Source organism: Trematosphaeria pertusa (assembly GCF_010094035.1).
Source record: "Trematosphaeria pertusa strain CBS 122368 unplaced genomic scaffold BU26scaffold_9, whole genome shotgun sequence".
In the NCBI taxonomy this organism is placed as follows: Eukaryota; Fungi; Ascomycota; class Dothideomycetes; order Pleosporales; family Trematosphaeriaceae; genus Trematosphaeria; species Trematosphaeria pertusa.
The window spans coordinates 115,382-135,718 of NW_022987220.1; the positions used below are offsets into that span (position 1 = coordinate 115,382).

Below are 20,337 nucleotides of genomic sequence, written 5' to 3' on the forward strand. Positions count from 1 at the left end.
TCATGCTGGGAGATTGGTGGGAGTTGGTGCTTTGCGACAGTGTAGCTACTGCGGTCGGATCGTTGACTTTAGTCTTGCATGGGCGGGTTTGTCATGTGGAAAGACGAGGAGCATGGGCCTCCTCACTCATAGATAGATCAAGATATTATGTTGTATTATGCAGTATTATTTCATTGACGCATCGCATCGTGACCACGCAGGATGGTTTCTAACTTCGGACCATATTAGGATACTATTAGATCCACGCAATGCAGTCAGTCCCTACAAGACAAAGAAGACATAGGACGCCGTTGTCTCCATACTATTGCGGATGGAACAGGTAAAGTAGGCCTTTAGCGTCTATCATACATAGCATCCTTTCAAGCTTGTAATGGTTCCAATTTTGGGTGATGCTCACCGTACGGTGTGTGCTCCCCCGTTCCGTCAATGAAAGTCTTATTCAGAGCCGCGGGCCTACAATGCACCCACTGAACGTCTGTGGAAACATATTTGTATTTTCATTGTACCTCGATGGATCAATTGAACCCACTGCCAATGCACCGTTTTGAGTTACTCCACTTAACCGTCCCCAAACACCCTCAGTCTGTGAACGCCTATTTCTTCTTGGCGGCGGCGGCGAGGTCGGCAAGAGCTTCGCGGCGCTTGAATTTGGCGTCCTCGATGACTCCTGTGGATGCTCATTAGCGGTATTCCGTGCATCTGTTGAGCGTCCCGAAGGAGGGCTAGAAGATGGAAAGACGAAGAGAAGGATATGGACCGGGAGGCTTACCAGCATCAGCGTCGCTGGAGAAGTTGCCGCTCCAGGTCACGAACGTGTCGCCCTCGTGTCTGCCGGATGTGACGGGGTAGGCGCGGATCGTGCTGACGACGGAGGTGTAGCTCAGCGCGGGCTGCGAGGAGATGACGCTGTAGGTGATATAATGGTCGATGGCCTGCAATTCCAATAAGCATACGCATCCTCTCTTATACTCTCCTCATATACGTCCCAGGCGAGACTGCGGGAGGGAGGAAGGGTGTGGAGACTTACAGAGTGCTCCTCCTGCTTGACCTCGAGCACAGTCCCATCCTTGAACGTCCACTTCACAACATCCGTCTCCGGCGACGTGCCCTTGACCTCCTCGGCTTTCTCCAGCTTGCTCCAGAACTTGGCGAAGTCGGGCAGCTTGATGAGGTGCCAGACATCGCTGAACGGGGCCGCGATGACGGCGGACTCAGTGACGGACGTGGAGGTCGGGATGCGGGACATTTTGGCGGTGTTGTTGTGGCGCAATTGAATTCAGCAGAGAGTTGTTTTGTGGGTTAGTGGGCGTGTGACGAAGAGTTGTAGATGGTTTGGTGGGTTGACAGGAAATTGTTTGTCTGCTAGCTAGTGGCGTCATAGTAACATGCTTGTGTGAGCTAGGCTGCTACCCCGCCCCCGCATTCGCGCTTGCCTTAACGGGATGGTCGGCGCCCTGACATTCACTTACTGTGTATTCGCTCTCTTTGCCTCGTCGTCTGCGCACTTGATGCCGGGTCTCGTTGGTGCTGGAGAAGAGGCCCCATTGACACAGTCTCGATGTCACCGATCCCTTGAGAGGTTCTTGCTGCTGATACTCGAGCACAGCGCTCCTGGAGGTAATGCGCGAAACGATCTGAACTAGTGGCTAGATATATCTGCTACTTGTCAAGGATTGGGATGCAATGAAGCTGAGTATTTGCCTCCAAAGACACTTTCCTTGCCAATGCAATTGTAAAAGAGGCAGAACGTTCCAAAGCTCACCAAGTCTACGAAAGTCCGAGTCCGAGTCCGAACAACTGAGAGCATAATTAGCCCCTCAATCATTCATGCATCATATCCCTCCGACGCAACTGAAGCGTATGACTCTTCACCTTCCCCATGATGTACGATTGTTTGTACACGCCATACGCACATTCATGGAGTTTGCAGCATCTCCAACCAATCATACCGCCGAACGCCACACACTCGCCACATCGGCCACATCGGTAGGCCGAATCCACCGGCCACTAAGCCCCTTCCGCATCCACACCATGACGCGCAACCATCTTTGCCTACAGAGATGCAGCCAGACAAATGCCACGCCTACGCGGCTTTGGACCGAGACCCCTCTTGCGACTTCGAGAAGCTTCGGCTCTACACCACTATCGTCGGGGTCCGGGCCCTTGATTGGTAGTCACGGGCCCGATAGCGCGTCTCGGGGCCGTTGTAGCGTGTGGCGAGAAGATGGGTGTACGTGGTCTTGCACGTGCGGAGTGATGCCTGGGATGGGTAGAAGTGTATAAAGACGGTTGTAGGTAAGCCGTGACGTTTTTCTGTTTTCTCATCACACATCAAACAAATTTCTCATAATTATCAAATCCAATTCATCGAAAATGCCATCAGTAACATACATGAACCAATCCGCTCCCTTCTGGGACTTCGTTGCCAGTCTCGAGCAGCAGGGCACGAATCACCCCTTCTTCCAATGGGGCCAGAACCAAAACGACAACACCGAACGCGGTGAGGAAGGCCATCATGGCCACCACGGTGCTTCACCACCTCCCTTCGGACCATGGGGCTGGGGCTTCCCTGGCTTCGGTGGACGAGGCTTCCCTCATCGTGGACCACCGCCGCACGAAGAACCATCTGGCCAGAAAGATAAGGAGAAAGAGAAAGAAGGGGAGGATGACAATGACAACGGCGAGGGACCGTCCGGCAGTGGCTCCGAGACCGAAGGGCGCTGTGGCCGTCGTGGGCGCTGCGGCGGACGAAAGGGTCGACACGGTTGTGGCCCTCGTGGAGGACGAGGAGGCTGGGAAGGACCAGGTGGCTTCGGGCCTCACGGCGGACCTCACCACCACCATCACGGAGGACGACGCGGCGGCTGGGGTGGCCCATGGGGTCGCGGCGGCCCCTTTGGCGGCGGTCCCTTCAACCCGTTAGCCTTCGCCACCAACTGGTTCGACCCGACCGCCACTACCACTGCCAAGGAGGACAACGACTTCAGCCCGGAAGCCGACATCTTCGACACAGAGCACTCCTTCGTAATCCACGTCTCGCTGCCAGGCGCCAAGAAGGAAGACGTCGGCGTTAACTGGGATGCCGAGAAGTCCGAGCTGTCGATCGCGGGCGTTATCTATCGCCCTGGGGATGAGGAGTTCTTGAAGACGCTGGCTATGGACGAACGCAAGGTCGGGCCGTTTGAGAGGAAGGTGAGGCTGGGGACCAGGGCAAACCCCGCCCAGGTGGATGCGGACATGATTAGCGCCAAGTTGGAGGACGGTGTCTTGAGGGTGGAGGTGCCAAAGCTGAATGATACGGGGTTCGTCGAGGTGAGGAAGGTAGATGTCGAGTAGATGTCGTCGTTTGGTAGTAGTGGGTAGGTGGGCGTTGGAGTCAGGTAGGTAGGTAGGTAGTCCGTAATCGAAAAAGAGGTGTTGAACCTTAATACTGCTGTTCCCGTCGCTCCCTGCTTCTCTTCTCCGCATACTCCCGCTTCTTCTCCTCCAGCCACCGCACCGTAGGCAGTACCGTCTCTCTCATCTCTTTCGCCACATCCACTAAACCCCAGAGCTCGCTCGGCACCGCCGCATTCTCACTCTCTGCCACCTCCCACCTCTCCCTAACCGTCTTCCTAGCCATCTCTTCAATCTGCCACTCCACCAATTCTTTCTTGTCCACATCGTTCATCAGCATCAGCCACGCCATCTCGGCCTCAACATCGCACGTCCAGCATGCGATTCTGACGCCCTGGCCGCCTTTGGCGCACGAAGGGCCGCAGGGATGAGGGCCCGACGGGTGCAGCGTATACACCATGTGGCCGCAATCCAGGTTGTGGTAGTAGCTCTTGGGGACGCAGCCGGTTACGTTGCTGAGGCGGATCTTGAACAAGGTCTTGGGATCTGCGGTCGGGACGCCGCCTGGGCCGTATGGAGAAGACATGGTGATGACTGACTAGATAGATGTGGGTTTCGTAGGTCTGTGAGATTGTAAGCCGCTGAATGCTGTAAGAAGCTGAAAATACGTAAAGACTGCACTGCACTGCACTGAGAAGACGAAAGGAAAGAGGGATCAGGTCGAGGGATTTATAGGCGCAAGAAGGTCTAACCTCTGAGGCTTCCATACCCTATTGTCTTTATTAGTATAATAGAGCCTCGAGTCCTTTAGTCTTTTTTCCACGTACAATAGTTTTAAGACAATAGTACGATAATATGATCACCTCTCGACTCGGCTACATCTGACCGTCTATTGGGACGAATCCAATTGTCCTCATTAGCATAATAGAGCCTGATGTCCTTTCAGCACCCTTTCCACGGGCAATAGCAATAAAATGCAATAGCATTAAGACAATAGAACGATTATGACAGATCAACCGTGGAGTATCGACAGTTGAGAGATTCGAAATGGAAAGACTGCCGAAATACCATCATGATTGCATACGTACTCACGCAGACCCCCATGCCTGAAGCATCCCATCAACGCCCAAAATGCAATCAAGTCCCAAACCTTTTCCGGTCCACGTCGAAGAGGGGTATCTATCGTCCGACTTTTTAAGGTCCACAAACGCCGTCCTACCCCATAAAAAGAATAAAAATGCGGCCGTACAAGAAAAACCACTACCATCCCACACATGAGCCAGACTAAAATGGTATCTCCAGCTCAGACCCCACTCCAATTCATACCATCACCACCCTGTCCCTGCTGCATCGCGGCCCGCTGCTGCGCCTGTCTCATCATCATCATCTGCTGTTGGATTTGTTGTTGATTCATCTGTCCGCCCATATTCATGCCTTGCATGCCCTGCATGCCCATATTCCCCACGTTCATATTCTGCATATTCATGTTCATACCCATGTTCCCCATGTTGCCCATGTTCATATTTAGCCCCTGCATGTTGTTCATCATGCCCTGCGGGATCTGGCCGCCGTTTTGCATGGCCTGCTGGCGCATGGCCATCATTTGTTGTTGTTGCTGTTGTCGTGCCCTCTGTTGCTGAAGCATGGCTTGGTATTGCTGCATTTGAACGGGGTTCTGTGGGTTCGGTCCTCCTTGCATGCCCATTTGGTTCTGCATGCCTTGATTCATGTGCATCTGGCCACCCTGCTGCGCCATCTGCTGCTGCTGCTGTTCGCGCTGGGCGATGGCGAGCTCCAACTGGCGCATGTTGGTGATGGCTTGCTGGGGAATGTTCTGGCCGTATGTTTGTACGAGGTGCTGCTTCTGCTGCATGTATCGAGCCCGAAGCTGCTGCAGGTTCATATTAGCCATGTTTAGGCCACCAGCGTTAGGCATGCCGCCGTGCGGAATACCCTGAGGAGACATCTGGTTGGCCATCTGTGCCTGCTGGTTCTGCTGCTGCATGCTGGCGAAATACTTTTGGGCAAGCATCTGCTGGTAGGCTTGAGGGTTTTGGCCTTGAGGAATGCCATTCTGCTGAATGTGTAATTTCGCTCTGTGCATAGCAAGTTGCTGCGCTTGCTGCTGATTTCCAGGCGACATGCCCTGCTGCTGCATCTGCTGGCGTAGCCTCATTTGCTGAATTTGGCTCTGCTGCTGCTGCATCTGCTGCATCTGGTCAGGAGTCATGCCAGGACCGGGCTGAGGCGTGGACATCATGATCGGCGTCGATCCCTGCATGGGGCCGGATGGGCTGCCCTGGTTCATCCGCGGCGTTGGAGTTGAGGCCATGTTGCGAGCGGGCATGGCGGTGTTCATGACAGGAGTGCCTTGCACGATCTGGGGTGTACCGGTCCGGCTCATCGACTGGTTCTGCTGCTGGCTTGCGCTGCGCATCATTGCAGTAGGGTGATGGGAGATGGAGGATGGAGGCCGGGCTGGGCTACCCGCACCTTGGTTCGAGGAGGTAGCGACCATCGGAGTACCACCCATAGGATGTGAGGCATGTGCTGAAACTAGTGGAGACGCGGCCATGGGCGTGTTCTGTCGAACAACAGGGGACGAAAACTGCGGCTGGGTTGCGGAGTGGGGTGTCTGAGAGACTTGAGTTCCTACGTTGCCCAGTTGCTGGGCCTGACTGGCGGCGCGCATCGCTTGTTCCTGTTGTAGCGCCTGCTGCTGTTGCTGTTGTTGCTGTCGCATCATTTCTTGCCTCTGCGCTAGCAGAGCCGCATTCTGCTCGGCCTGGCGACTCGCTTCCATCTCTCGCCGCTTCTGCACCTCCGACTCTAGCTGTGCTTGCCTCTTTGCCTGCACAAGGCGTGCCTCTTCTTCCTTCTTCCTTCGCTCGGCTTCCTCGTGATTCATCTTAATCGTCGCGAGGGTCTTGAAACGAGAGAAGGTCTGGGAATTGGCGCCAGCACGAGCTGCATGCTGGGCGTCATCGCCTCCAGTGGCGGTAGCCGTCTTGCTCGCTTGGTACTCATCGCCGGCGAGCATGAAGCGCTGGATATCTGCGGCCTCCGCTTCGTCGGCTGCCAACTCGGCCGTAGTTCGCTTGCGAGTCTTGCGAGCAGGCGGTGAATTCTGATTGTTCGGATGCGTCATGGCCTGGATGAGTGCAACAGACTCTTCTAGGCTCTTCGTCGGCTCCAGATACAGCTTTGGGCATGTGGCGTTGTAGACCTCGGCCTCAAACTGGTGGATATTGTTGTCATCAAGGACCATCTTCTGGCGTTTGGGGCTTCGACCAGGAAGCGTGGGAGTAGGCGGAACTGCAGATAACGGGGTGGGAGGGTTGCCCGGAATCCGTCCAGCGGCTTGATTTCGCCGGAATGTGTTTGCATCAGGCATAGGAGTGGTGGCTAGCAGCTGGAGGTCGGTATAGTGCGACTGCGGCGTAGGAAAGAGCACAACGGTCGTGACCTTCGCCTTGGCCGGTTGCTTTTGCGAGGCCGACTGGCCGGGCGCTGGCATGTTCTCCTTGTCGACATCCTTGTCTGCCTTGACCTCGGGTCCTTTGCTCTGGCCGTCTGCCTGGCCGGGCCTTGTCGCGGACTTGCTTGTCGGGTATGGAACATGCGGGGACGGCGTAATAAAGTTGTTGTAGTTGTGGATGGAGAAGGGGGTCGCGCCGTTGCCGTCGGCGGGGTTATTTGCGTCGTCCTTGGGCTTGATGCCGCCAGAGCGGTAGTCTTGGACCTCGACAATGAGACAATTGTCATAGAATTGTATGCCAAGCGCATAAAAGTCTTCAAGCATGTTGTGCGGCACCGTCTTGTCGCGGATATGCTGGAGAAGCTCCCTCATGGGCGAGGCATAGGAAAGCGTCTCTTGGGAGTCATTGAGGCGGAAATGGTTCTGGTGGAGGGAGACGCGCAGGGACGGCGGTTGGCCCTTGAACTTGGCCAGGACGTCCTGCTGCGTATAGACGAACCTCCTCGCATCCTCCTTCGGCGCGCCATTCTCCATGTTGTTCTGTCTGGCCGAGGACTTTGCGACGCTCGGTCGTTGCGACTCGCGGCGCTGGCGGAGCGCCTGCGAAGGGCGGACGGTAGCAACGGCGGCCGACATGGCTGTTGCCGTCTGGAGAAGCGGGCAGACGCGGCGATGGAGGGGACTATGGGGCGGCGCAGAGCGAGAGCGCGACCCTGTTCAACCGGCAAGGGCGAGGGGCGAGGAGCGAGGAGGCTGGAAGAGAGATTCGTCTCTGATGCGTGTGTGTGCGCGGCGCTCGCATGCTTCGGATAGGCGAGTGCGAGGGCGATGGCTTCGATGCTGTTCCAAGGTTTGCCGCTGTCCGACGTGATGCGTTGGGCGCAGCCTGGTGAGCGGCTGGACTTCGGGAGTTTCGCGCCGCACGTGATGGCGCTTACTCAGCCCTCATCCGGAGCAGGGCCGTCCCTCGCGCGAGAAGATAGCTAGGTAAGGTGTTGAAGGGCTCCGTTGATTACCAAAGCGTGCAAATACATTCGATACGTCTCTAAGTAGGGTATATACGTCGAAGAGAAACCAGCTCACTGCTGCAGCTGAGGCATCAGCCGCCTCACCTCCTGACACCTTGCATCTCTCGCTTCATCTGGACTCTCCATTGTGATCGTAATCTTATCCCGCACTTGCCGATTCGTGAAGAACAGCCTCTTCGGCTTCTCCATATCAAGCGGCGCCCACTTCACCGTGTCTGACGTCCTGTCCACATTGGGATCTAGATGCTTGATGAATGAGATGAAATAGTCGGAGACCTCGTTATCCGGTCGTGCCATGACCTGGCCGACCGAAGCCGCGTGCTTCGTGCCGTAGCCGTTTTCGATGTCTACACCCCATACGACGTCCCACTGGTACTGCCACGTTTTGACGGATGGAGGGTTGTGCTTTGCCATTTCGTTCGAGATCAGGTACGTTGGGCAGATGTAGCGGAGATCGCCTTGGGCCTTCGCAACCGCGTCCCACCAGCTGCCCGAATCTGGCCAGTGACGCTCATTGGGATACTGCTTGACCAAGAAGTCAAGGTCCTCATCCGTCAGCAGCGGATAGTGGTCCTTCAGGTACGACTTGAATTCCCCTTCGTTGTCGGTAGCCTTTTTCACCTGGTCGCTACCTTCATTCGTTGTGTAGCCGACGATGCTCGGCACTTTTGCGTAGCGGCCTCCGAAGATGGCAGATGTCGCTGATTCTGTCCATAGCCCTCCTTCTGGCTCCGGAGACGGAGCCCACATCCATCGTGGCGGCGTGTCGCGGCCCGGGAAGGACATCGGGTAGTTCTGCCAGTACAAGTCTCCAACTGCGGCGTTGCGAACACATTCAATGGAGAGATCTGTGCAGTTGACACCCAAAGCCACCTGCTTCCAGAATTTCTCTTGCTGCTCCGGAGTGTAGAATGTTGGCGCAGCTGGGGACTGTGCAATTACACCATGGAATAGCTGCTTCCTCCCAGTTCCAGGGACCGAGACATGGTGGTCGCCACCATTCCCTGTAAGCTGCAGCACTGTAGACGCTCCGCCAGCGCTTGTCCCCATCACCACGACGTGATCCGGGTTTCCACCAAAGTACCGGATGTATTTCTGCACCCATTCCAGAGATGCCCGCTGATCTCGAAGACCGTTGTTGAAGTCGCCGTCCTTCTGGATCTGCTCTCCGCTAAGGAAACCGTAGATGCCGTTGCGGTAGTACATGGTTACCACAATAATCCCTTTATCCTTCTTTCCTCTACTCTTTGCCACCATATCCCCGCCATTCGAGCGACCCGGCAGGTGGAACCCTCCACCAGGTATGACAACGCAGACTGGAAGCTCGTCCCCGGGCTCCGCATCGATGGGCGCAAAGACGTTGAGACTCAAGCAATCTTCGGTATGCTCGGCGTCGATGCCAGGTACATCCTCCGGCGCGATGTCTTCCTTATTGCGCAACGTTGCATCGATCTTCTGTATCACCGGACACATACCCAGCTTCCCAGACCACTCCATGATCCCCTCATATTTCTTCCCCAAGGGCTGCGGTCCCCGGAACCGGTTCTTGCCATAAGCAGACGCAGCATAAGGTATGTTCCAATACGACTTGACATGCTCTGATTTTTGGGGACGGAACGTAAGGTAGTCTAGCTCGACGATATCGGGGTCCTCTGGGTGCTTCGGGGGGATAGCGAAGCCAGTAGAGGGTCGCGTAATTCGCAGATCGGCCGGTAGCGCGGCGTACGCGTCTTGTAAGTTATCATGGAAGAAGAATGCGAAACTCAGGAAAACGCTGGCGAGAACGAAGAGGAGGATCCTGCGATCTGTGAGAAGGCGAGGGCTGAAGCCGCGGGCAATCATGGCGGGCTATCACGAAGCGACTGAAGCCCGCATCTACGCTGCAAGAACGTGGAAAGAGGCAAAGGAGAGTGATTGAAACTATGTTGGACTAGAATACATGTGAAGTTCAAGAAATGATTACGCTCCAGAGAAAAGGAGAGCGGCTCAGCGGGCCAAGAGCTTGGTTATCAGACGCCCAGCCACATGCGTTTTTGGATCCATCCATTTCTTAAGAGGGAAGGCGCCGCCGATCAGGGCTTGGCAGGCTCCACTCGTGGGAAACTTCAGCACCCTGAAGCTCGAAATGTTCGTCGTTATTTTACTGACACCCCGATCTTGAAATGGATGACGATGCCGCTGTCAGTCGCCCCAAAAGTCAACGAGCCTTCCTCCGTAATTTCATGACTCATCCTCTCCGCCTGGTGATCTCCTAGAGCCGTCGCCCGACCCTCAGCTCACATCACTGTACAGCAACCCGTCTCTCCTTTCGGCCTCTCATCGATATCCGACGCCCCAATCCCGCAAGCGAAGCAAGATGGATGCTTGCATCTCGGGTTCTCACACTTCTTGCCCCGGCCGCCGAGGCCTTTCTGGGAAGTCCCGCAGGTACAACAGATCCAGCCCATGGTAGATGTTCAGACGCGTCAGAAAGACTTGCACTTTACTTGGGGATGAAGATGGTTGAATTGCTTACGTGTACCGGTCGCTACGGGCTGATGGAGCGTCGTGTTTGGTCGGCTATAGCGTGTGTATGGTTCTCGAACTGTTTGTGGCGGTGTACTTGATGTGATCGGTGTAGTAGTGGAAGAGTAGCGAGACTCGAGGAGAGAGAGTTCTTAACCGTGTTCTATAGTTAGCTCGTTGCTGTACGTGAATGAGTCGCCGTCATATTGGGAGCGTTCGAAGGTAAAGAGGTGAACAGTGTCTTTGTTTGAAACTGTACATGAATGGCGACCACAGCGACAAAGAGCATTGTGAAGGGCTCTACGAAACCAATCAAGTGGTTCGCTCGCCGTCAATGACCTATTGCTGTGTCGATTCTACCCTCGAAGCATGATGATCAGGGGGGACTTCTCTAGACCTGTGACACCATTCATACTTGCCTGCGTTCTTGCCCTCGATGCTGTTGATGCTCTGTATCAGTGTCCAAGAACGTCTCCAGTGCTCGATTGGCGTGAATCCACTGTTGCCTTTCCATATGATGGTTTCAAACGAATAATTTCTGCGATCTCACTTCCTTTCACCCAGGTTTTGGTCGAACATATTGGTGATTTTGGTGACTGCATCTTCCGGTGATGGAGCACGACCGCGGGATCGGTCTATTGGCTTCTCATCTTGAGGTTTCCCCGATGAGCCTTTGCCATTGCTGGTGGCTGTAAAAGTGATTGTTGGACTGTTTGAGGATTGGCTCGGCTGGCTAGTGACAGCAGCTTCTAGAATATCTGTCAGACATGTGCATTCGTGGAGGTGTATAGTTGTGGGATAGCTTGCTGTCCGTTTGAGTCGAAGGCATTGCACGCGCCTCGGTGTTTAGCGTAAAGACGTTCACTTATATTTGTCCGTCCGCAACACTGTAGATGGCAAAGAAGCGCTTGGTGAACTGGATTTCCGGGCTTGGTCGGCGACCTGGCTTGGGGTCGCGACTACCCTTTCAGAATGCAATCGGATCATAGCCACGTGGTACCGACAAACCCGTGGACCCCGACGAACACCTGGGCAACATCAGAATTGCTGCCGGAACATTTCGTGGATGGTCCAGCAATTATTGGAGAAGAGAACTGGCGGACCGTGAAGGTGTGTAGCGACTCCGAGCCGTACTACTGCAGTTCGTTGGGCCTTCCGAAATGGTGCGAAGACAGATACCGTGCTCATCGCCGATACCTCACTCCAGTCGAAGTCGTTACATCTCAAAGGGATAGGTCTGCAGAACGTCGCTGGTGTGCTCCTGCGCTAATGCGTTCAACCGTGCTCTTCGACTACGGACATGCGGCCGGCCCATCAGATGGCACTCGAATGGGCAAGCAACGCAGAGTATCCATATTCCTTAGCATGCGTCTCACAAGAACGGCGGCGTAGTTGGCGGCGTAGCCTCACCTCGGGCTCTGAGACGAGGCCGCGAAGACGGTTTGATCGGCGTGCGCCCGTGAGGGATATCGCTGCATCTTACCGTGACGCGATTGAAGATTCCTTTTGACTAAGGTGCCACTGGAATTCGCCTGCTCTTACTCTTCTTCAAAACGGCGCTATCGAATGCTCTGTTGTTATCTGACCGATGACGAACGCCATGCATGAAATAGACCCCTCTCATGGCAGAGCTGACGTGCGCATATGAATGAAGAGCCCTTGGAAGCTGTAAACTGATCGACTCCTGGATACGGACGTTACAGATGCTCCGCAACTAAGGCGTAGAAGGCGGCTGCCATGCCCGGGAGCAAGAGAAAGCTCGAAGATACGTCGCCTGTAGCTGGTCTGGGAGCTTGCCGTATCGTCGGCGGCAGCCATTCATCGCGCAGGCGTGCACAAAATGCGGCTGGAGTGTCCATACTTTATGAACACGGCTCCTCTTCGATAAGATGTAACACGGCAGTAGAGGCGTCAAACACCCTGGCGCCGTGATACAGCCACATCGGGCAACATGTCTCATCGCATCGGCCCACGAGCTGCTCCTCTGATCGGGTTTCGAGGCCGTCCGTATCTGGCACGGTCGTCGTCGACGCCATTGTCCAATGTCTGGGGAAGGTGGCGAGAGACCAAACAGGTTACGTTGCGCGCATGAACGAGGCTTGAAGGCACACGCTGTCAAACTTTGTTGCCGGGCGCGAGGGGTGCTGCAGAGCTTCTAGAAGATGCGACCTGAAACCACTGAAGAAACTGACAGGAAAGCTGAACAGGTTGAAGCTACAGGGCGACGTCCCAGCGGCCTGGCTCTAATTGCGAGGGATGAACGAGCTGCATGAGGACGCCGGCGATCAGGCAGGCGAGCGCAATAGCCATTGCAGGAACCGAAACAGCGATATCCATGAATAATTCCTCCCAAAGCCTCGGGCCGTTGATATGCTGGGTTACGGAGTTGCAGAGCGGGCGGCTGCCTCAGGCACAGAAGAGGAGCGGCGCGGGCGCAGTAACGCTCAAATGCCGCCCAGGCGTCATCGGAAGCGTAAACTTTCAGAAGCAGATGCATCGAGAACGTCGAGAAGCCACCGGAGGCCATGCCTGGTGCCAGCGGGTTCGTCCCGTGACGTGGAAGCGAAGGGTGAGGTTCCTGGGCTTGCCGACCGCCCGAAACGCTCCCCGCTTCAACACCCACATCACCCGGCAGCGCACCCGCCGTCTCCTGGCTCGCGCACCCCTATTCTGCGAGCTTCCTGGCGGCCATCACCCAAGCACGCTCCCAACACCATCACAGTTCACTGCGCGCTGGCCACCGGCGCTCCAACGCGGCCGCAATGTCCCTTTCTTCGCTCATGCATAGCCGCGGCCTCTATTGGCATGGCGACGTAGCAATCTGTGCTCCCATGGCGAGCTTTGTGACACCTCCCCGCCAGGGACGCGTGAGCTGCGCCGTCCTTCACTCTCCCTTTCAATCACACGAGGCGCAATCCGACCCGACGAGGTGACACGGCGCAGCTTTGGCTCGGCAGCAACCGACAGCCCTCCCTTGCCGCCCCCTCCACCTGTATGCTGCTATACTTGTCCGCGTTTGCACTCTTTACTTAGTCGATCCCTCGTTCATGTGCCCCGAGCCGTCCTACCCCGTCAACTTCATACACCCGTCTCCTCTCCAACAGGCATCTGCCCTACCTTCGCTTATGTAACCTCTACTCCACTACTATCCCGCTGTCTTGGTACCCTAAACCTTCCATTCCTTCTCTCTCTCCGCCATCTCTCTATTTATCGAGCCTCGTGCCTGAATGTGGAAGTCTCTCCATCCCTCCTGCCTTCCAGTCGACGTCTGCTGAGCACGCCCATACATGATGCTCAAAATGGCACCCATCCTGATCCCGCGAATCCTCGACGGAGGCAGGCCAAACTTCGATGCCCGCGGTATCGTCTACGTCCTCTTCGCCATACTATACACCATCGTCCTGGCCGGCGAGCTCTACGTTCTATACCGCCGTCGTTCAGCTTTCTGCGTCCGGATACGAAGCCTCGAGGTCGTCTTCACCGCCGTGTCTATGCTTCACGTCTATCTCATCCTAGTGCTCTTGGTGTATCCATTGAATGGGAGGTTCCCGTGCTCGGCCGAATTCTGGATCATGTCCGTCTTTCTTCCATCTGGAATGGCTTTCTTCCAAGGTAACATCTATCACTTCATACAATGACGCTTTCTAACATGAAGCAGCCTGCAATGCCAGAGTCCTGAAGGCTTATGAAAGCCAACGTCGGCTGCGAAAAGACTTCCTCGCGGGTGCCCGCAAGAAACGGCTCTCGTTCACTCCTCGGGGCTTGTACGAAGCCTGGCAGGATCTTGATGCAGCAGCCAAGGTGTATGTGGGAACAGCTGCAGGTTTGGTTATTTCGGTAGGCGCTCAGAGGTCCCCGCGCGGCACGGAATCCTTCCCGCATTCCTTCTCGCTGACGACGATAGTTTCTCCCGGCACTCATCCTCTTCTTTGGCTCGCGCCGCTTCCACGCGTCCTACGGATTCTTCGGCCCTGCGGTAGGCGCAATACAGTGCCGTCGTGGCGGGGAGTGGTCAGTCGATGAGCTTCTGAATTAGGATTGCTTCTCACGCTGTGCAGGGTGCCTTCTATTCTGGTCCAGCTATTCTGGACATCGATCGTCGGTCCGTGGATACTGTGGAAGATCCGGCGCGTAAACGATGTCCACTCCTGGGCATGGCAGAGCCGACTGGCGATTATTGCGGGGTATGTTGTTCCTTCTATCTTTGTACCTGCGTGCGCTGATCTCCGCCGTGCAGACTGCCCGGCACGCCGCTGTGGATGGCGTTTACCTACGGCAAAATGCCGGCGATGATTTCCATTAATAAGTTCTTCGCCCCCGCTGGATGGTAAGTGTTTAAATGGCCCTGCAGCGGCTTCGACTGCTTCCGAGTCGTTCATTTCCTGTCCTGCGCTATTTTCAAATGTGCAGTTGGTTCTGCCAAATGCGCTGGAAATGCTGGCGCAAGGTGGCTTCCACCGTGTGTCGCACGAGCCCCTTAGCTGGACCTTGAAAACGGATGGCTAACAAATCGTCGCTGCAGGTTCATCCCTTCCCTGGTTGTCTGTCAGCAGGTCCTCATTCTCATTCCGCTCCGCGATGCAGCCAAGACGCAAACTCGCCGAGATTCAATTTCCTCGTCGACAGACACCGACACCCTCACGTCAACACCCTCCATCAGTTCCCAGAAATCTCCGCTGGCAATTACGAGCAAAGAGTTGAAGCCGAAGACATCCATGCAGACCCTCGAGTTCTGCATCGAGCATAGGATCGAGCCTTTGATCGAGTGGGCAGCCTCGCGCGAGTTTACTGCCGAAAACACCATCTTTCTGCGCGAGGTGCGGAACTTCAAAAAGAAATGGGGTTCCCTACGCACCGTGACAACGGCACAGAGACGTCAGATGCACACTGAAGCGTCGCTCATTTTCTTCACCCTCATCAACCCCTTCACCGCCGAAGCCCCGATCAACATCGAATACAAGATCTTCAAGAAGCTCCAGCGGCAGTTCGAGGGTATGGAGTATGACCCGTATATGCCGACCCGCAGTCGTACTCCTACCGATCCGCTATCGCCAACCGCCAGGGAGAATGTCGTGTGTCCGTGGGAGAGCACACTGGATCGTCCCGCGAGTATCGAGTCGAACATAACCGCTTCCAGTACTTCCAGCACCAGGAGCATCGTTCCGAGCGAGTTCACCGAAGAAATTTTCGATCCGGCATTCGAAAGCATCAAGTACCTCGTCTTCACCAACACGTGGCCGAGGTACGTTGAGGCGGAGTTAGCAAGCAACGCTCGCTCGCCATGAAAGCGGACGAAAAGAGATTGGACTCCAGTTCATCATTCACAAGGACGGATCAATGTTTTATCACCAATCCGGGAAAATCAGGACATCTGGACATGCTCACTTCCCAAGCTACAACCTCTCATCCAGCTTTTAGGCTGGCCGCGAACCAGAGATCGGCTAATACGGTAACGTCCACCACTGGCTTCTCGGTCCGAACTCTGTTCACACACCCACGGCAACATCTTCTCTGGCATCATTTCACTTCTTCCATTCCTTAGATTGGAGCTAGACAGGCGGTTCGGCTCATTTCGAAAAAGGCGGCTGGCGCGCAATGGGATTCTTTCGGCTGTTGCAAGATATCATGGGCTGTATCGTGGGCATTTTGGCGTAGGGCTGGTATTTTGCTTTTGCAAGCGCTCGAAATTGGTACTGCAAGCGATTGCGGTGTTTTTGATATGGATGGGGAATACCCAGGGATAATTGCACTTGTCATCATTTGCTCTCGGCCTCATCCCACGTGTGCCCACGCCTGCGTCAGTCCTCTCATATCTCCCCAGACCGCCAGGTCAGTTTTCTTTGATTCCACTTCTGGACTTGCGGACCCCGTTATGCACGATTGCCGCAATATCCGCCGTTGCTTTCAGCCTCATATCAGCGTGCTTTCGGCTGTTTTGCATGATCCAGATCATGCAGCCTCAGTGTCTCCGGTGTCACTTCCTGCACTAATACAGCCTCAATATCCGGCGCATTATAGGGCTATAGCAGGTACGCAAAGCTACAATATAGGTCCGCATCGCAAGGCGCCACTATGCCACATTCACTCCGTTTAACGCTTTCGACTTCGTTTCTTCGGGCCGTTAGCAAGAAAGTTCAAAGACAGCTGTCTACGTCCCAAGAAATGGAATGTAAATGTAGAGCGCGCGAAACAAATGAACATTTACCAAACTCCCACCGATTCCGACCGTTTGCCTCTTCCCCATCCCATCGCATCGAGCTAGCCCTTTCTAGTCATCGCCTTAACCGAAAAAAGCATCCTTCCAAACACTTCTCCCGCAATCCTCTGACTCGCCCCTCACCAACCGCTTTGCTTCTGCCGCGGTAGAATTTTCCACCTGCAGTCGCGTCCTTCAACGGTACCTGGCGCTAGCCGAGTGCGCATGAGGGGAACCAGGGTGCGACTTTATGCCGCTTTGGGTGGCGTTCGGTTGTTGTTGCGGTGCACGTCTCAGATCGACGAACGCATTGATGCTTGGACGGGAAGAGACTGGCAGTAGAGATGGGTTCCTGGGGATGCGAGCGCCCATGAACCTGGAAATTGGTCGGTTATGGGTCCTTGGATTTTGGGGTTTTGGTATGGGGTGCGGTAGTCGGACGAAGAGCATCGGAAAGGAAGGAGAGCACGTGAAGTTGTGGAATAAGCTGAGGGAGGGACTCGGCGGGCGTGAAGCGGTGAAATTCCACGTTGGTAAAGAGGACAGAGAACTTAACATGGTGTTTAGAGTCAAGGAGGTAGAGACGCGAAGGTAGACTATAACAATGAAGGTTCAGCTACATGGTGAAGAGGCTTCCAATCCCCCAATAAACGCTGGCCAAGACCACATCACACTTGTGCCTGGCTCTCGAAGTAGACTCGGATGCTCTTTACCCATGGGTGCATATCAAGTGATCTTACCCTATTTGACCATATCCTCATCGGGTATCTTGAGCGGAAGTGTGGATAGCTGATGAACTTTGCCGCATTGGGAGGTGTCAAAGAGCTCTCCTGTGGAGCAGAAGACTGACTACGAAAAGATACTGCAGACGTAATACGCTAACCTTATTTCGACTGGCTTTGTAGCCACAAGTCGTGACCAGGCATGGTGCAGCGCGCTTAGCCGAACCGAGCTATGAAGCGTGGATGTACTCACTCGCACAGACTTTGTAGCCTGGACGTACATTTCAGCTCGTATCCGTCTGCAAACGGGTTCGGGGAGACCTTTGAGAGGGGCCCGAGACAGAAAGACACAAGACAGATTAAGGTGTGCGATGCTGTGACAGGAGCACTAGCACGGTTTGGGTTGGCTGCTGATCGTCTGGTGAAAATCCCGAGGTCGTTCGTAGCTTTCCAGGTTTCTCATCGCCGATAATCTACTACTGGGTTTCGTACTCCAGTAACAGATCCTATACTCTACCAACCCGATTACTCAACGGCAGCCATCACTACTAGATAGCATGCGGTGCATAACCTCTTCGTTCCAGCGGCGAAGAGCTTTTGAATCCGGATGGCGAAAGGCGGCATGGTAGGTGAAGTATTTCGACTACCATATCCTCTTCTCTCTTGACGCCCTTCTATTGGTGTTTGTTATAACACAGTGGTCGTGTTGCGCTTTAAGAGTTGTTTCGTTACTACCTAATCTCGGAGGGGTAAACACCAACACACTCCACTGTCCGAGCGGCTCTCCCTTTAACTCATCATCAACCATCAAGTCAGCCTAACTTGCAGTCTGGCGTCGCAAGCGGTAGACTGCCCTACAGTCTGATACAGACGCCGCTTTGCGGCTTCCGGAAATCTTCAGCTCCTTTTGCGTTGCAGAAGTCGTTCTCTGCTGGAAATCCAGAATCATCTCCACACTCCAGACAATGAAACTCTACGGCGCTACGAACTGTGCGGAGTGGTCAGCTCATATGTTCGACCATATTGACGGATCTTTCTCGAAGCCTGCAAATATCAGCTCCAAAACGTCTCATCAAACCATCGACGATTGGATCAAGTACGAGCGCAAGAATACTCATGCCCGCAAGCTCATCATCGAGGCTCTCAGCGACGACATCTACGCTGAGCTCTTCACCGGGAGAGGTTCGGACGACGCGCTTCTCTCGGATGCTAAGGCTCTGTGGGATGAGCTGAAGAGGCGCTTCACAGAACCCGACATATTCCGCACGAACTTCGCTCTGCATCGCAAGCTCGCTGCTCCCCGTGATAACGTGTTGCCGAATATAGTTACTACTTTACGTAACCTAGTTATATATATATAGCTATATTTTCTATATTCTTAATTAATTAACTTATATCTTAATACTCTTTAATTCTCCTAAAATAACGCTATTAAGCCCCTGAAAGTTCATATTCAGACTTTCGTGCGCAACATGGCGCACTTGAACACCCTCGCTCGGACTCATGGACTGGAGGAGATGCCGGAATGGTATCAGTCTGTCATGCTGGTGGCGAGCTTGAAGGGAAGGCAGGGGTAGCGATGGAGCACCACCGAGCCTGTACGAGGCATTCAAGGATGCGAAGATAAAGAGCTTGGGAAAGAAGAGGATGAAGGATTTGGCGGGAGACTGCTTTGAGGGCAGCGCCTGGGTAATGGAGCTGGAAATGAGAAGGAGCGAGAAAGGAGGTGTGGCGGGGGAGTTGGTTGAGGAGAGAAGAAAGGGCGGAGATGGTGTCATGGAAAGGGCGCCCCGCTAACACCACGGCCACCACAGACCAAAGATCGATTTGAGTGCCGTCGGCACTGGCAGATGAGGCACTCTTATAGCCGTTGTTGAAAGGCTAGAGAAAGACCACGTAGAACTACTCCAGAACAGCATTCTATCTTACAGGTCATGTTCCTATCACCGTCGCTTCCTCATTATGGATTGGAGCTGGAATCCGAATCGACGGTATCCATCGCCATGTTTTTCACACCAAGCCCACCCTAGGTCCATGTATTCAAGATTCTTGCCTGCTATTGCGTCTTGACGCTTTTTGCCATTTGCAACAGCAAACAATCTCCTAGACGAGCGCCTCCAAACAGAAGGTCATTTTCTCCTTTACCTATTAAGCGCCATCAGTATCTCACTCGCAAGATCTGAAAAATAGAAACCTACAGTGCTTGGCAATCGTGTTGAACGCGGCGTAACACCATTCCTGAGGAGCGGGTGTGACGTAGTCGAAGGAATCCGGCGGGAAGAAAAAATTAAACTCCTGCTCTGCGCAGTTCTCGCCGCGGGACGTATAACCGGTGGTGGTGCTGGGCGCTAAAGAGGGCGTTTTGCGGTGGTTGGTTGTCCGATATCGGAGTGGAATTGCTGAACTGTGGGTTCTGAGCGTTAAGGACAACGTCGAGAGCGGTGTTGCAGAAGTTCGTGATCCCTTGTTCAATGGTGTCCAAAGGGAGCGCCATGGATTGGTCGGTAGGCTGGTTGAAGCACCTGATTTCCTCGGTCCCTCCATACCGTCTCTCCTCCAAGGGGTGGTGTTTCGGTGAGTGCGTCGAAGAGCCGGAGAGGGAGCGCAGAATCGCACTGGCAAACTCCCAAGTGGTTGGAGCTGCAGAGACGCCAATCCCACCGAGAGTGAGAATGATGGCTGTGAGATGGCGCACAGAGGGATGTTTGCGAGCCATTGTATCAGAGAGCGACTTCACTAGTCTAGTCGGTACAGGCTGGTTTCAGAAGTGGAGTCAGTCAGTAAGAAGAGGAGTGCCGGGGGAGCCACTGAGTGGGAAGCCAAATAGCTTAAATACCCCTCGCTAACTCATTAGTACCCTACGTGTCAAATACACTATAACGCCAGATCTACGAGTGTCTTCTGTTGCCAGCTGGCCGAAGGTAGACCATGCCGCTTCCTGATTCACGGTGCTTTCCTGTTTGAGCTTAGCGCGGGTGTTTGGGCCATCATTCCTCGTCGCTCGAGCGAGCACTTCGGCATTCTGGCCTCGCCGGCTTTGGAACACCATGACGGCACAGTGTACATCTGCTT

General features: G+C 54.5%; 9 protein-coding genes across 9 annotated transcripts; 5 read left to right on the forward strand and 4 right to left on the reverse strand.

Annotated features, from left to right (window-relative positions):
* Positions 1–149: 149 nt before the first annotated feature.
* Positions 150–1,303, reverse strand: BU26DRAFT_459085 (Bet v1-like protein). The gene is made up of 3 exons (XM_033824997.1): positions 1,028–1,303; positions 770–932; positions 150–667 (listed from the first exon to the last, which is right to left on the reverse strand). The coding sequence occupies exons 1-3, from the start codon at positions 1,244–1,246 to the stop codon at positions 594–596; spliced, it is 456 nt and encodes a 151-aa protein (XP_033682034.1). The 5' UTR covers positions 1,247–1,303; the 3' UTR covers positions 150–593.
* Positions 1,304–2,041: 738 nt separating this feature from the next.
* On the forward strand, positions 2,042–3,484 carry BU26DRAFT_520311 (HSP20-like chaperone). Its single transcript, XM_033829263.1, has one exon. It carries the CDS (start codon positions 2,374–2,376, stop codon positions 3,334–3,336), a length of 963 nt encoding a protein of 320 aa, XP_033682035.1. The 5' UTR covers positions 2,042–2,373; the 3' UTR covers positions 3,337–3,484.
* Positions 3,381–4,084, reverse strand: BU26DRAFT_340400 (uncharacterized protein). The gene has a single exon (XM_033822296.1). It carries the CDS (start codon positions 3,920–3,922, stop codon positions 3,425–3,427), a length of 498 nt encoding a protein of 165 aa, XP_033682036.1. The 5' UTR covers positions 3,923–4,084; the 3' UTR covers positions 3,381–3,424.
* Positions 4,085–4,201: 117 nt separating this feature from the next.
* Positions 4,202–7,681, reverse strand: BU26DRAFT_520312 (uncharacterized protein). Its single transcript, XM_033829264.1, has one exon. The coding sequence runs from the start codon at positions 7,448–7,450 to the stop codon at positions 4,640–4,642; it is 2,811 nt and encodes a 936-aa protein (XP_033682037.1). The 5' UTR covers positions 7,451–7,681; the 3' UTR covers positions 4,202–4,639.
* An 80-nt stretch (positions 7,682–7,761) lies between these two features.
* On the reverse strand, positions 7,762–9,901 carry BU26DRAFT_340459 (alpha/beta-hydrolase). The gene has a single exon (XM_033822299.1). The coding sequence runs from the start codon at positions 9,682–9,684 to the stop codon at positions 7,894–7,896; it is 1,791 nt and encodes a 596-aa protein (XP_033682038.1). The 5' UTR covers positions 9,685–9,901; the 3' UTR covers positions 7,762–7,893.
* A 2,490-nt stretch (positions 9,902–12,391) lies between these two features.
* BU26DRAFT_340429 (uncharacterized protein) lies at positions 12,392–13,385 on the forward strand. Its single transcript, XM_033822298.1, has one exon. The coding sequence runs from the start codon at positions 12,617–12,619 to the stop codon at positions 13,133–13,135; it is 519 nt and encodes a 172-aa protein (XP_033682039.1). The 5' UTR covers positions 12,392–12,616; the 3' UTR covers positions 13,136–13,385.
* BU26DRAFT_340418 (uncharacterized protein) lies at positions 13,386–15,849 on the forward strand. Its single transcript, XM_033822297.1, has 6 exons — positions 13,386–13,959; positions 14,006–14,184; positions 14,252–14,358; positions 14,406–14,531; positions 14,585–14,674; positions 14,870–15,849. The coding sequence occupies exons 1-6, from the start codon at positions 13,635–13,637 to the stop codon at positions 15,630–15,632; spliced, it is 1,590 nt and encodes a 529-aa protein (XP_033682040.1). The 5' UTR covers positions 13,386–13,634; the 3' UTR covers positions 15,633–15,849.
* On the forward strand, positions 15,812–16,530 carry BU26DRAFT_340472 (uncharacterized protein). Its single transcript, XM_033822300.1, has one exon. It carries the CDS (start codon positions 16,067–16,069, stop codon positions 16,439–16,441), a length of 375 nt encoding a protein of 124 aa, XP_033682041.1. The 5' UTR covers positions 15,812–16,066; the 3' UTR covers positions 16,442–16,530.
* Positions 16,531–18,230: 1,700 nt separating this feature from the next.
* On the forward strand, positions 18,231–18,909 carry BU26DRAFT_606080 (uncharacterized protein; the record flags this gene model as incomplete). Its single annotated transcript, XM_033835635.1, has 2 exons — positions 18,231–18,567; positions 18,712–18,909. 2 exons carry the CDS (start codon positions 18,231–18,233, stop codon positions 18,840–18,842), a joined length of 468 nt encoding a protein of 155 aa, XP_033682042.1. The 3' UTR covers positions 18,843–18,909.
* Between the last annotated feature and the right edge of the window lie 1,428 nt (positions 18,910–20,337).

Excerpts from the sequence above, each read along its gene's own strand:
- BU26DRAFT_459085 (XM_033824997.1), bottom strand. The coding sequence starts at position 1,246 with ATGTCCCGCATCCCGACCTCCACGTCCGTCACTGAGTCCGCCGTCATC. Across the intron at positions 933-1,027 it reads TCAAGCAGGAGGAGCACTCT|GCCATCGACCATTATATCAC; the intron begins GTAAGTCTCCAC and ends TTGGAATTGCAG. Across the intron at positions 668-769 it reads CTCCAGCGACGCTGATGCTG|GAGTCATCGAGGACGCCAAA; the intron begins GTAAGCCTCCCG and ends GAGCATCCACAG.
- BU26DRAFT_520311 (XM_033829263.1), top strand. The coding sequence starts at position 2,374 with ATGCCATCAGTAACATACATGAACCAATCCGCTCCCTTCTGGGACTTC.
- BU26DRAFT_340400 (XM_033822296.1), bottom strand. The coding sequence starts at position 3,922 with ATGTCTTCTCCATACGGCCCAGGCGGCGTCCCGACCGCAGATCCCAAG.
- BU26DRAFT_520312 (XM_033829264.1), bottom strand. The coding sequence starts at position 7,450 with ATGTCGGCCGCCGTTGCTACCGTCCGCCCTTCGCAGGCGCTCCGCCAG.
- BU26DRAFT_340459 (XM_033822299.1), bottom strand. The coding sequence starts at position 9,684 with ATGATTGCCCGCGGCTTCAGCCCTCGCCTTCTCACAGATCGCAGGATC.
- BU26DRAFT_340429 (XM_033822298.1), top strand. The coding sequence starts at position 12,617 with ATGAGGACGCCGGCGATCAGGCAGGCGAGCGCAATAGCCATTGCAGGA.
- BU26DRAFT_340418 (XM_033822297.1), top strand. The coding sequence starts at position 13,635 with ATGATGCTCAAAATGGCACCCATCCTGATCCCGCGAATCCTCGACGGA. Across the intron at positions 13,960-14,005 it reads TGGAATGGCTTTCTTCCAAG|CCTGCAATGCCAGAGTCCTG; the intron begins GTAACATCTATC and ends AACATGAAGCAG. Across the intron at positions 14,359-14,405 it reads TGCCGTCGTGGCGGGGAGTG|GGTGCCTTCTATTCTGGTCC; the intron begins GTCAGTCGATGA and ends CACGCTGTGCAG.
- BU26DRAFT_340472 (XM_033822300.1), top strand. The coding sequence starts at position 16,067 with ATGGATGGGGAATACCCAGGGATAATTGCACTTGTCATCATTTGCTCT.